This window comes from Rhinatrema bivittatum, chromosome 7, assembly GCF_901001135.1.
Source record: "Rhinatrema bivittatum chromosome 7, aRhiBiv1.1, whole genome shotgun sequence".
NCBI classification, from domain to species: domain Eukaryota; kingdom Metazoa; phylum Chordata; class Amphibia; order Gymnophiona; family Rhinatrematidae; genus Rhinatrema; species Rhinatrema bivittatum.
Window position 1 is genome coordinate 67197186 of NC_042621.1, and position 15280 is coordinate 67212465.

The window sequence follows — 15280 nt, forward strand, 5'->3', positions numbered from 1 at the left end:
GGCACATACCACCATGGTATAGATGGTGCGCCCATCTCTGTGCCCACCTCTATGGTTGTACATTTCATGTGGGGCCTGCTTCAATTGAAACCTCCCCTAGGGCCGCCTGCTGAGTCATGTGACCTCAATGGGGTGTTAGATCAGCTGATGAAAGCTCCTTTTGAACCACTGCACACCTATGACCTGAAGTACCTGCCCTGGAAGGTCATCTTTTTGGTGGTGTTCACTTCAGCGCACCGGGTCAATGAGCTCAGGGCCTTAGTGTGACTTATCCATCTTACAAGTTTTATCATGACAGGGTGGTTTTGCATACACACCCTAAGTTCCTGCCTAAGGTGGTGATGGATTTACATCTTAACCAGTCAATCATCTTGCCATCGTTCTTTTCCAGGCCCAATTTGAACCAAGGTGACCGAGCACCGCACAGTTTGGACAGTAAACAAGGCTTATCCTTCTATCTGGAGCAAACAGAAGCCCATAGACAGTCCACCCAACTTTTTGTTTCTTTTGATGGTTGGGCATTGCCGTTGCCAAACAGACAATATCCAGTTGGCTAGAAGATTGCATCTCCTTCTGTTATACCCAGGCGAGACTGCATCTTGGCCACACAACACGGATTTCGAAAAACACAAAGCACAGAAACCCTGCTCATATCCCTTGCAGACACTATCCTATTAAACATGGAAAAAGGTCAAACTTATCTGCTCGCTCTCCTCGATCTTTCCGCCGCCTTTGACACTGTGAACCATAACATCCTTCTTGAACGACTATCAGACATTGGCGTCAAAGGTCTTGCACTTTGTTGGTTCAGATCCTTCCTGTCCAACAGGTTCTACAAAGTCAGGATCAACAATAAAGAATCTCCTCCTGTCCGTTCCAACTTGGGTGTCCCACAAGGATCTTCCTTATCTCCAACACTCTTCAACATCTACCTTCTACCACTCTGCCATCTACTCACAAAGCCAAAACTACCCCACTATCTTTACGCTGATGATGTCCAAATCCTCATCCCAATCAAAGATTCTCTTCAAAATACTTTTAACCACTGGACCACCTGCCTCCAAGAAATTAACCAACTACTTTCCACTCTCAACCTGGTCCTAAACAGCAACAAAACCGAGATTCTTATCATCTCAAAGGAAATCCTCACCACACCCCCTACTCCACTGACTTCCTGCCATTCTATCAACTCCACTATTAAATCCTCTCCTTTCGTCAGAGATCTAGGCGTACTCCTAGATAACCAGCTCAACCTAAAGAACTTTGTGAACACCACCGCGAAAGATTGCTTCTTCAAATTACAAGTCCTCAGAAACTTAAAACCTCTCCTTCACTTCCAAGATTTCAGATTGGTGCTGCAATCCATCATCCTGTCAAAACTGGACTATTGTAACTCCCTCCTGCTCGGGCTCCCAGACAACACCATAAAACCTCTTCAAATGGTTCAAAGCTCAGCAGCCAGGATCCTCACCAACACCAAAAAAAGGGATCATATCACCCCTGCTCTTCAACCCCTCCACTGGCTACCCATCAAGTACAGGATCCTCTTCAAAATCCTCATGATCATCCATAAAGCCAAACACAACCTCATATACCTTGACACCACTATACAATTCACACCATATACCTCATCCAGACCAATTAGAAGCGCCTACAAAGACACCCTGTTTGCCCCACAAGCAAAATCATTCTTAAGAAAGAGGGCCCTATCGACAGCAGGTCCTCATCAATGGAATGCATTACCTCCGGACCTCAGGCAAGAGCTTTGCCCATCTTCTTTCAAAAAAAGACTTAAAACTTTGCTATTCAGCCTAGCCTTCCCTGACTCCTAACTCTATCCTTCCCAGACGCCTGACTCCAGCCTTCACAGACTCTTAATTCTAGCCATATCAGACTCTTAATTCCTCCTCTGACACCCCAATCAGTCAACACAGTCTGTCAATTTCGCTCCTATTATGCTTCTTAGTCAATTTCGCTCCTATTATATTTCTTAGTCATCTTTCCCACGCGTTCCCTTAGATGCCATGTTTTGTTATGATATGTCTGGTTAAGTTATGTTATCTCAGTTACCTGTCCTAAGCGCTTTTCTAAGACTCCTTGTTTGTTACGAAATATGACGATAAGTTGAGTTATACCATATGTTAAGTTATAGTTATGATATGTTATGATATGTTAAGCTATACGATATGACAAGTTACAGTTACGATATGTTAATTTATAACGCTTTCCTTATTTATTTAATTTCTTCACTGTTCTATGTAACGCTCCTTAGCGAATTTTTGCAGTTACATTGTAAACCGGTGTGTTTTGTATTCTTACAGGAACATCGGTATAGAAAAATTAAAAATAAATAAATGTCAAGACTCATTCTGTCAGAGCCATAGAATTGTTGGTGGCCTACTTGCAAGCAGTTCCCATGGAGGAAGTCTGTACGGCTGCGATGTGGAGTTTGTTCCACACATTCACATCTCATTACTGTCTGGATAGGGATGGCCAACACGACAGCAAGTTCTGCCAGTCTGTTCTGTGGAACCTGTTTGAGGTGTAGAACCCAACTCTCCTAACCTAGGACCCGTTGTTTGGGTTCACGCTGTCTCCTCCTCTGTTACCAACAGCACCGGTGGTGTTGTGCCCATTTGCACCTGGTTAGATATCTATTGGTCCCCTTTTGTGTTGGGGAGCAGCCTGTAGCTAGGGATTCACCCATGTAGGGGACTACCATCCTGCTTGTCCTAGGAGAAAGCAGAATTGCTTACCTGTAACAGGTGTTATCTGAGGACAACAGGATGTTAATCCTCATGAAACCCACCTGCCATCCCATTTATTTTAAGATAAATTCTATGTTACGAGACTGAAGAGGGGTCCCTGCATGGACGCATTGTATAGGGCATGCTGGGCATGCTCAGTGTGCCTAGTCAGTTTCTGAAACTTTGACATAAGATTTCCACATTGGGCTCCATCTGATGATGTCACCTATGTGTGTGAGGACTAACATCCTGCTGTCCTCGGAGAACACCTGTTACAGGTAAGCAACCCTGCTTTCTTGCAAGTTACTGTGAGGAAAGAGATATAATGTAGTGGTAACAGTATTAAACTACTGGTCAGGGAGAAGTCTCAAAATGTGAGGTTGTTCCTCCTTTGCCACTAATCTCTGTAAGACCTTCAACAAATCATTTAATATTCTGATTCTTTAGTTTACATATCAGTAATGCAGGATGGTTCTTTATTACCCTCTTCTTTGAAAGCTTATACTCAGTTCAGGTGCCAAGAATATGCTACCAAGGCATCCAACCCATTATGTTTCTGAAAACTGTAGAATGTTTTAATTCTGGTTGGATAAAGGATCTACATAAATCAAAGTTATTATTACTGAAGCAGTGCTGAATGACAATTTTAATGGTGATATCGTGAGTCTGAAAATACTCTAGGAGCTAATGTAGAAATCAGGCTGGGTGTATGCAGCTTTAGTTAGTTTCTATTTCCCTTTGGGATGGTAGATTGGGGATAGACCTGAACTTGTAAATATTTTTGCTTTCTTGGTATGTGGCAATCTCCTTTTTCAGTTTTTATTTTTTTTTTTCCCCGGGAATTTATCAGGGTTTATTATAACAAACAAAAAATGGGAGAAAAATTTGTGGTCAGAATGAGTTATTTTTTATCCCGTGATTTTTCTCTCACCGTTGCTCTTTATAATAAACCCTGATAAATTCCTGGGGTAAATAAAACAGAAAATGAAGAGCCCTATGGGGGTGCTACAGTGAGAAATTAAGACTAGAGAATATCTAGAGTTTATCTTCACAGTTATCCACTGAAATGTAGAAAATTTGTCCAGAGCTACCTATAGGTGTTATCAGTAGCCAGACTTTATCATTTCATGCTTTTCTTTTTGTTGTGTACTTGACACATTTTACCAGTAACAGATGTTTGTTTTCTAAAATTTGTGGTTCTAGTTATTGCTTTTATGCTGAGGTTTGCTGCTAAAAAAAAATGCTTATTATTCCTCCCTTTCTGCTCCAGCTCACATAATGGCAGTTGCAGCTCCCATAAATGCCCTGTGATGTGGAGAGTATTTTGTCTGTGTCCACCCCATAATAATTACAGCTCTTAAAGGAGAATGTGCACGCTATTTTTTTTTTCTTTCTCTAAATCCATTTTGCCCGTATGGTTGTAAAATATTATGGTATAATTACAGTGATTATAGAACTGGAACAACGTACCCTGATGGCCAAACAAGAGGGAGCAGGGGTGAAGAAGCTGCTCTATGTAGATTGCATCCTTGTTTGTTCAATGGTTAAAAAGTAGTACAGAAAAGACTGCAAGGTACGATCATTATCAGCTATACAGCTCTGTCCCATTATGATAATACAATAATAGTATGATAGCCGGCTTTAAATATGGGTTAGAGAGAGAGAGCTTAGAACTGGCAGGAGCAACTTTCATTAACTGTAATCCTTCTGCACTTTTGGTGTTCATTTATTCAGAGTTGTCCTGCATAACTATGGATTCTGCTTATTTTGTGTTATATACGAATGATAATGCAAAGACGGCTTTTGCAAGGGTTAATACTACATGGGCTTTAAACTATTAGACTTATAAGTAAATGTGGGTCAGGCTATGACGATACTGTGTGAAATAGTAAAAAGGATATTTCCTTCTCTACTTGAGGCACCGACAACCGTTGTATAGGCTGAATAAAAGTAATGCTGTATCCCAGAGATATAGGAGCATTAAGGGTAATTTGTAACCCCAGAAATGATCTAAGCATTTCCTATTTTTGTTTCTTGTTACGGAGCAATTTCTTTTCCATCAAAGCAAGTTATGTTAAAATCATATTAGTGGGAATCTAAATATTTGGGTTTGTCACACACTATTTTTTTCAATAGAAATTGCTGGTAACTTGCAAACCGACGTGCGGACACTCTGACACGTGCACGTCGGCGCGCTCCCAGATATGTGACCATTTTATAACATCATAAAATAGCCTGACCATGCACATAGGTGCGCCAAATTTTAAATGGGCCCGCGCCTGTGCGTGTAAATCCCGCTTCTACCGCTTAAGTCAGTGATCTTTAAAAGGGGCACGCGTCCTCGCCATTGCCAGTTTCACCATTTTGTCCACCAGTTCGCCCAGTTAACAGCTAGGTCCTCCAAACCGCCCTGGTTTGATGGTCTGCACCCCTCCCCACCCCCCAGTTACCCCAGACCCTTTAAACCTCTGAGAAATGGCTCTTTTTATTTTTTTTTTGGTTAAATTATACCTTATCCCTAGAAGAAGTAAACTTGTGCGGCAGGGGATCTGGGCATGTGCCCAGGCAGATATTTACGTGCACGTCTCTCTTCCATATCCCGATACGCCCATGTCCAGCCCTGCCCCTTTTAGGAAACTTTGAGAGGTGCGCGCTGTGGGGAGATACGCGTGCTTCAGGACAGCTTTTAAAATACAGTGGGTGCACATGAGCCCGACCTATGTGCATTTTTCCCGATTTTGGCCTGCACTGAGCTTTTAAAATTCACCTCTAAGGAAGTCATTTTTAAAAGGACTTAAGTGGGTAATGTAATGCTTTACCTTTAGAAATGGCGTTTTAGAAAACTGTGTGACCAGTATCTGAATAAAATTACATGCGTATATGCTGTCTACATATACTTTTACAAGAATGGAGAGAGGCATTCTGGGAGTGCAGTGTGGCACATGCGTTTTCATTTTAAGCTTTTTTATTAATTAAAAAAAAAATAAAAAAAATCAAGAACACTTGACAGTATAAATATTCCACAAATACAGAAGAAACACGCTACAGGAAAGAAAATAAATCATAATTATATTAGCCCTCAGTCTGGGGAGCGCTGAGGAAAGATATTTTAAAAAAGGAAAAAAACTGAAAAATAAAGGTGATAATTCACACACAGCACTATTAGTCAAGGTAACCTAAACTATTGAACAGAGCTAATGCATGGAATTGTATTCTGCAAGAACCTCTCTAATTGAACTGGATCATAAAACAGGAATCTAATATTCCTCAATTTCACTAGACGTTTATAGGAAAATTTCAACACATCCTATGTTTCATCATCAAAAAAGATCATCTCCTTAATTTTGTTGCTTTGGCTGCATCAGGGAATATAACAATCCTATAACCCCAGTGATGGAGCTGCATCTAAGTGAAATATCTAGCTTAATTAGTTAGGGGTAGTAACCACCACAATAAGCAAGCTACACCCATGCTTATTTGTTTACCCAGACTATCAGCTCGATACTGTAAGGCCGCGGTAGAAACAGTGCGGCAGTGTCAGGCGCACCCTTCCTCCCCGCACGCACAGTTCTCTTCACTTAGCGCCCGATACTCTCTTCTAATTGCATGCAAATGCATGCCGCGGCTGCGAAGCCTTAGGCAAGCGTTAGGACCGCGCAACCCATTTTACTGTACAGAGCGCCTATACAGTATCCTGGGTTCGCGGGCCTAACGCTTCACGGCCGCGCTGGTATCTGTCATTTCAAATGTCATTTCAAATGACATTTGAAATGACATTTGAAATGACAGGTACCAGATGTTCCCCGATGCTCAGCAAACTTTCCCCCAGCCCCCGCTTACCTGCCCTGGTCCCGTCCGGTCTCCGGTCCAGCCCGTCCGGTCTCCTGCAGCCCCGTCCGGTCCCCTCCTCCCAAAGCAAAAAATAAAACCAAAAAACCGAAAAGTAGCAAGGCTCGGGCCTGCTACGGTAGTCCCTTCTCCCTTCTCCTCTCCGTGCGATTCTCCTCCGTGCGATCCTCCCCTCCCCTCCTCTCCGTGCGATTCTCCTCTCCGTGCGATCCTCACCTCCCCTCCTCTCCGTGCGATTCTCCTCTCCCTGCGATCCTCCCCTCCCCTCCTCTCCGTGCGATTCTCCTTTCCGTGCGATTCTCCCCTCCGTCCCTTCTCCCCTCTCCTCTCCGTGCGATTTCAGCGCTCAAGGCAGTCACATGCCGTGACTGCCTTGAGCGCTGAAATCGCACGGCCATTCATCCAGGCAGAGGGAGCCGGCCTGCCTGGATGAATCCACGGCAGTGAAGGAATGGCCGTGCGATTTCAGCGCTCAAGGCAGTGAGCGCTGAAATCGCACGGCCATTCATCCAGGCAGAGGGAGCCCCCGCCGGAATGGATGCCCGTGCGATTTCGGTAGTCACGTGACTTGCTACAGTCATGTGACTACCGAAATCGCACGGGCATCCATTCCGGCGGGGGCCGTGCATTCAACCAGGCAGAGGCTCCCTCTGCCTGGATGAATGGCCGTGCGATTTCAGCGCTCAAGGCAGTCACGGCATGTGACTGCCTTGAGCGCTGAAATCGCACGGCCATTCCTTCACTGCCGTGCATTCATCCAGGCAGAGGGAGCCGGAGGCCGTTTTCGCCGCTGGCTCCCTCTGCCCGGATCCCGCCGCCCGTCTGAGACTATCACGTGTCCACCCGCCGCCGCTTGGAACAGGCGCCCACCCGCCCGCGGCCTAGATTTTACACGCGACCACTCGCTCCCCGGCTCCCGCCGCCGCCCGCCTGGACCCACGCGGCCCTCCGACAGGTATTTAAAAATTTTTATTTTTTTTTCTGACAGGTTTTTATGTGTCCCACAGCATTACATTTTCTCAATCATCTCTGTATCGCTTTTTTTTATTGTGTTTTATTGTGTTTCAGTATTTTAAGTGGTGTCGATGGGTTTGCTACAAGACTCACAGTCCTAACACCTACTAGGGGGAGGCGGTAAACTAACACGTTAAGGCCGCGGCAAAACAGCGGGTTACTAAGGAGATAATATCAGCGCCCGTTACAGTATCGGAGGGGAATAGCTAATTCCTTCATTATACAGCTAATTCGTTCATTTACACATCATCTACATGCTGGGTGCGGAAAGGGTTATGTGTCTATTTTAGGAAGCGCTAAGGACGCGTGGAACTGGAGACTGTATCGCTGGATGGCCTTACTCGTCTGTATTGTGTGCTCCCAGCACGTTACAGACGGGAAATCTTCAACCGCACGTTACTGTATCGACCTGCTAGTAATTCAGTTCTTGTTGGTTGTTCTTCATTCCCCCTGCCGTTGAAGCAGAGAGTTGTCTATTATGCTGTAGTATTAAATATTGACTAAATAGTAGTAAATTTTATACAATTAATTTCAGTTTAGTATGCATTTCATCATGTCATTTTGTTTGCATCAAAGGGGGGGGGGGTCTCTGTATGTTATATGTATACATAAAATATTTCTTTTCTATGTGAGCAATGTAATTTGTTCACATCTACTTTTACATTCTAACACAGTCCCTGTTCTCTACTGACATACTCGAACCTTTCAGCAGCTCTTAGGAGCCACCTTAAATATATATGTCTGTCTATTTTTTTTTTTTTTTTGTATATGTCAAGAAACTTAATGCAGCAGCAATGAAGAAACTTAGCTATCCGTAACTCCCAGTTATGTATCATTCAAAATACCATTGGCAACCTAGCCCCCTGTGGTACTTGTGAGATTTTTAGTCCAGTTCTATGATATTCCATTTCTCTGTCCACACGCTCAAATTGATTAGTAGCAATAGAAAGCATGGAGGAGAAGCAGTGTTGCAAGTTATTTGTTTTATTGAGCTGCATGAAGGTTGAACATATTATCCTTTTTTCTCCATTTCATCCAGCAATGATGATGATCTACCTGTTCAAATGAAAAATAAGTCTTTATTTTATTCTCATTCACTCTTTCAGGGACCTCTGGAAAATGATGTGATGATCCATGTGGCCCTGATAGCAGAAAGCCAACGGTAGGAGATTGATTGCCACTGAACTTTGTTGCTTAAAATGTAGTGCAGGTGCCTTAAATATATTGTTACGCAAAATATTTTAAGGGCACAAACATGGGAAAATTAATTTCCTTTGAATGCCTTATAGTGACTTAAGGCAGCTGTGTGTGTTCAGGGAACCTAGTCAAACTTAAAATGCAGTGAAATAATGCAGCCAGCATCGTGTGCCATTTTCAGTATTAAGGTTGGCAGTTATGGTGTTCCATTTTTATCTGTTTTTATTCCGCTTTACTTGTTTCCAGATCTTGACTTTTTTTGTGTCATTGTCCCAGACTGCTCTGTTTTTCGCCTTCTATCAGGTTCTCAGTTATTAAATGAGCCAGAACCTCCAAATTGATGACCGACGAATTGTATTGTCTTTTAGGCCAGATCTTGTCTAGAGGGGGATCTTTCTCTCCCAATCATCTCTTGCGGTCTTTCATGTGAAATCGTGTCCTTCCTGCAAATTTTAAGACTTCTTGGATTTGGTCTTTTTAATTACTTAGCTTTCCAAATTCAAGCTGAAGGAGAGTTACAAATTCAGGTACAGTTGGTAGGTCCCTTCCCTGGGCTAACAAATGTTGCATCTGAGGCAATAGAGGGTGAAGTGGTTTCAAGGTCTCAAGGAGTGTCATTGGGTCTCTGGCTTCCCTGTCATTGGGTCTCTGGCTTCCCTGTTGCTCAGCCCATTACTATAACCAAGAGGCTGCTCCTTCTGTAGTTCCACATTTCAAATGCATGCATTTTCTATAAGTCAGTGCTTCATAGTACAATACCTGTTTTGTTTTGTAGCCTGCAAGTTTTTCTGAATACCTATGGTATCCAAACCCAGACACCCCAACAAGTTGAACCTATCCAGATATGGCCTCAGCAGGAGCTCGTGAAAGTAAGGAGTTTTGACTTCCTGCCTTCTAAGAATTGTGTATTTCCTTATTTTGTTAATTTTAGCATATTGTAAGTTAGGCATTACTTTTTTTTTTTTTTAATTTGTTTGCCGCATTCGAGGTGAGATGATCTTGCTTTAATGGCTTGATTTAATGGTAAATTAAAAATGTCTGGATCCAGATGGCAATGAAATAAAACATTTCCAATATGGAGGCATCCAGTGTGTACACATAGAGCAATCTGCCTCAACAGTATGCTCCAAAGCAGTGGTTCTCAACCTTTTTTTGGCCAGGACACACCTGACAGATGGTTCTCACATGCGTGACACACTGAACATGTGACCATCACGGGGCTAAATGTAAACATGCACTCTGCATCCACAGGAATCCCCTCAACCCCCAGCAATGAGTGCAGAGCAGATCTGACATCCCAGTAAAAGCAAAACAAACTCCTTTTACTACCAGGCAAAATAGCCTTCCTTATGAAATGACAGTAATTTACCACTAATGCATATCCTATTGAGAAAACACAACAAATAAGATTGATACAAATGCCTACATGCTAGTAAATTACCTCACCTCAATCACACACCCTTCACCAAGTACAGAAAAACCACAAATTATAAATATGGAGACAGAAACTGGAATGGAAAACCAAAAAAGCCACTCTGCATGCAGTGCGAACCTGGAGAAATGGAAAGAGAAATATAGCACCTAACATAGTCCCAGAATCTACAATAATGCACACAAACTAATCTGCACAAAGTTACACCTGTATTATGGAACACACTAAAACAGATGTACCTACAAATGTCTGTAAAAAAAAAAAAACCCCTTTAAATAAATAAAGTAAGTAAGTAACAATCCTATCTAAGAAATAAACCAGGCCCTAAACACTAATACATTTCTTATTGGGAAAACAGAATAAGCCAAGGTGTATAGAGCCCCACACAGAAATAATTGTAAAGCTATACTAAAAATGTTACAAAACAACTGCTGAACAGAATAATATCCAACAATTAAAAACTCATAAAAATTATTAAAACATGTCCAAATATCAATAAAATATTTCAAAACAGCAGACATCGCATAATACCCAATAATTAAAATGGCAGTCAATAAAAAAAAAAAAATTAAAAAGCTACCTTTACTTACCCTCTCCAGCAACTCTCCTACTCCTTTCCCTTCCAGGCCAATAGCACTCACCAGAAGCAGCAAGGGCTGCTGAAGCTCTGTCCTCACAGTCCTCTTCCTTAGCGCCCACAACCAGTCACTCACACACACACCTCCAATTAGAACCCACGACCAGTCTAAGTCTCTCTCACACCAGTCATCTTCCTGACCAGTCTCTCTCACATACGCACACTAGTCATCTTCCTGACCAGTCTCTCTCTCAATCACACTCATGGTCTCTTATATACAAGCTCTCGATCACACACAAATGCTCTCGCACCCATTCACAACAGCTCTCACCCAGGCTTCCATTCACACTCACAGACACAAGCTCTCACCCATGCATTCATTCACACCCACAGACACAAGATCTCACCCATGCATTCATTCACACCCACAGACACAAGCTCTCACCCAAGCACCCATTCACACCAGCTCTCACCCAAGCTTCCATTCACACCCAAACACACAAGCTCTCACCCAGCACCCATTCACACTAGCTCTCACCCAAGCACTCATTCACACCCAGGCATTCATTCACACCCACACACACCAGCTCTCACCCATGCATTCATTCACAGACAGACACACCCGCTCTTACCAAAAATGTATTCTTCACTGCAGGGATGGGCTCCAGTTCCACCATGGCTTTATTCCGGCGGGCCTTCTTTATGCGCCACCACGGGAATGCGCTCCCATGGTGGCCTCGGTTGGGGTTGCGTTTCCTCTTCACTGCCACGGGCTGTGGCGGCTTTGCTTCGTTGGGGTCAGGTTTCCTCTTCGACACGATAGGGATGAGCTACCGTGGTAGCCTTGGTCGGGCAGAGCAAAAGAGAAGAGAGGAAAATTGTAGCTTTGCAAATGTCAACATTGGCCTATCAGTCAGGCCGATACAGTACAGGGCGCTCCGGTGGAGCGCACTGTTAACCCGCGTTTGGACGCGCGTTTTCGACGTGCTAGCTTTACCCCTTATTCAGTATCCCTTATTCATGCAAATGCATGTTGATGGCCCTATTAGTTATTCCTGCACAATACAGAAAGTAAAATGTGCGGCCAAGCCGCACATTTTACTTTCAGAAATTAGCGCCTACCCCCAAAGGTAGGCGTTAATTTCTGCCGGCACTGGGGAAAGTGTACAGAAAAGCAGTAAAAACTGCTTTTTTGTACACCCTCCGACTTAATATCATGGCAATATTAAGTCGGAAGTCCCAAAAGGTAAAAATAATTTAAAATAAAAAAAAAAAAATTTAAAATCGGTTCGCGGGTTGAAAACAGATGCTCAATTTTGCTGGCATCCAGTTTCCGAACCCATGGCTGTCAGCAGGTTTGAGAACTGACGCCGGCAAAATTGAGCGTTGGCTGTCAAACCCGCTGACAGCCGCCGCTCCTGTCCAAAAAGAGGCGTTAGGGACGCGCTAGTGTCCCTAGCGCCTCTTTTTACCGCGGGCCCTAATTTGAATAATTTTTTTTTCTGAATCGATCGCACAGGCCACTCTCCTGCGAACTTTACTGTATTGGCCTGAGTGTTTGACATCAGTGCAGTAGGACTACAGATTTACAGCTACTTTGAGTCAACATAGTGCTACACAGCAGTAAACGTTGTGATGGTATACTACTTAACGACGGTATAGAAAAGATTTTAAATAAATAAACCAGTTTTTCAGGACATTGTAACTTGAAGTACATACATTCTTTTTGAAAATGTTTCTTGAAGTTCTTGCATGATATCATAAAAAAAAATGCCAACTGTTCCAACAGATTGCTGGTAAACCCTAGTTTTTTTTTCACTGACCGGTAATATTGATATATCAAATGTATTCAGTTTTATTGACAAAAATAACCCACCTTCTCCCTAACCCCATTGCTGCATGGTTCTCCTGGAATACCCCACCCCTTCAGAAAAATAATAAGTTTTGTATTGCAAGGTTTCCCTTTCAGTTTAATACCTTGGATGTTCTTGTAGCCGGTCTTGAAAAAAAGAAGTCCCAAATTCTGGTAGATTTCTCTTTTCCCACAAGGACAGCTCTGGGTTAAGATACAAACTTCCCTCAGTGCCGCTTTTGAGAGATACTATAGATGGTCACCAACACAGCAAACCTGAGCCACATTGGGAATCTAATGAGGAGCTTCTTAGTGTACCAGTGAGCCTGACCAGTGTTTTGGCATTGGTATGAGCTCAATAGCTGAAATGCTAACTGGCTTAAAATAAGCAGAGCATGCCTATTGGTTCCAGTGCCATTACCAGCCAGTGAATATTATACTTCATAATAATACAGATCTTGCCAGCAGTTCTGTAATCTTCCTAGGTCTGGAGGCAGAGAAGTGATAAGTTGAACATGTATTTTATTTTTTAAAGTCAGACTTAACGTATTTGGAACTCAAAAGGATGGCATTCCAACTCTGAAGGAAAAACAGATTTTAAAAAAAGTCTACTTTCTCAATTTTAGAAATCGAAAACCTTAGTTTGTTAAAGATTTTGCAGGTCTGTAGAGGCTGAAGTGTTTCAGTTCATTTTTTTTTTATCGCAGCAAAGACACACAGCAGATCAAAGTATCTTAGATCAGACTCCTTAACCTAAGCAGCTGCGACCAACTGTCACTAGTGTAAGGGGGGGGGGGGGAGTGCCAGCAGCACACACTCGCGTGTACAGAGTACCATAGAGACCAGATGTGGGATAAATTGGCCACAGCTTTATTACAACAATAACAATATACAACCGCAGCTATGTACCCAAGCCATAATATAAATAATCTGTCAGAGCGCCCCCTTCTGGTGCAGGCAGCACGCCACCTCCAGCCCAGGGCCCACCGCAACCAAGCAAGGCCCTGCCTTCCGGGAAGTAATCCATCTTCAGGGCGTTCCGGTCACCTGTCTCATCCAAGCAAGGTGACTGCCCAATCGAAGGATGGGGGCATCCGGTCTGCTGCTGCTCCAGGGCCAGCGGGCCCTAGCAACAGACAGTCCCCGTCACATCAAAGTAGAGTATACCATGTGCTGTGCACTGCCTCCAACTGGTGACCCCCCCCCCTCCTGTCTCAGGTACCCCCGCCCTGCTGCGACAAGAAAACGAACATAAACAACTCTTACTAACAACAAGTTTGACTAGCCAGATAACCCTCTCATAAAAAGGGGTGGGCTCACATCGAAGCCAGCAGCGCGGGGAGCAGGAGCCAAAAGGGACTGAGCCAGGGCGTGCTAACCAGATAGGAGCTATCTGGTTAGCCCCGCCCCTCAGGACGGCCCCCGGCCGTCTTGACCCGCCCCCCAGGCCGACACCATTGCCGGGACTCTTGCCTTTTTCTCTATTACACTTCCCACTGTGACTTCCCAGTGCTCGCTGCCCATGCCAATGGGGGAGTGATGGCATGTCGTTGACATCATCATCGTCTGCAAGCCCCCCCTGTCGTTCGATGAATTTGCCAATCTGCTTGTTTAATTTCTTCATCTACCACTCCCAAAGTGACGACTTCAGGAACTGGCAACGGGGGATGATCTCCGACCAAATGAGCCTGGTGCAGGGCATTAAGGACAGAATAATCGCGATGTCATTCCTCATATTGTCCAGGAGAAGACATCCGGGCATGGTTCCCAGATCATTGCCTCCAAGGTGTATAATTTAATACCTCTGGAGGGGTAAAAATCTTGTCAATTGCTGCTTCAGCAGCGGGACAAGCTGGTCCAAACGCATGCCCCATCGACCCACCCATCATACTATGCCATCCATTTGCGCTACACCCAGCTGCCCACTGATGGTATTTCTCATTGCGCACTGCTCTGTCCAGAACACAAACGAGTGTCCTGTGATCCATATCACCTGAAAGGCAAAAGGTGTTAACAGCATGGGTGTGGGGGGGGGAAGGGGAGACAATCCCGCTCGTGAGATCCCCTTCCCAAATCGCTATGGTGCGCCAATTCACGGGCATCCTTTACCTGTCTAGTATAAGACAAGTATGCAGGGGAGTGCGATCTGATATGCTGGATGGTGGTATCCGACAAACCAGATACAGCCGCACTGGAGGCTGCCCCGATTTGGAAAGAGTGAGTTCCGAACTGTTCAGACCTCAGACCTGCCACATCTAGGGTGCGCTTAAGGGTAGCGTTAAATTGATACTTGCTCAGAGGGAGTGAGTTGGCATGCAGTAGAGTGCCCCGAAGTGCACCGCCTTGGCAGCAGGAGACCTGACCAGGCCTCGTACTTCAGCAAGTGTGACCGATGCCCCCGGCCAAGCTGATCGGTCTCTGATCTCCATGTCCGGAGAGTCAGTTTTCCATCGGCAATGGAATTGTTGCAAGCTCAAAGACCGAAGCAGTCGTGCCTGGCACTGGCCGCAGCACCTAGTTAGCTCACGCGACATAAGAACATAAGAAAATGCCATACTGGGTCAGACTAAGGGTCCATCAAGCCCAGCATCCTGTTTCCAACAGTGGCCAAT

At 44.2% G+C, this 15280-nt stretch overlaps 1 protein-coding gene across 3 annotated transcripts in view; it reads left to right on the forward strand.

The window, feature by feature from the left end:
• The window catches only part of PHKB (phosphorylase kinase regulatory subunit beta), a 601073-nt gene that overhangs the window by 475780 nt on the left and 110013 nt on the right, over positions 1 to 15280 (forward strand). For all 3 annotated transcript variants that reach the window (XM_029608470.1, XM_029608471.1, XM_029608473.1), the window contains 2 exons: positions 8717 to 8772; positions 9583 to 9676. In XM_029608470.1, the coding sequence (XP_029464330.1) occupies positions 8717 to 8772; positions 9583 to 9676 (150 nt within the window). The remainder of the gene's footprint in view (positions 1 to 8716; positions 8773 to 9582; positions 9677 to 15280) is intronic.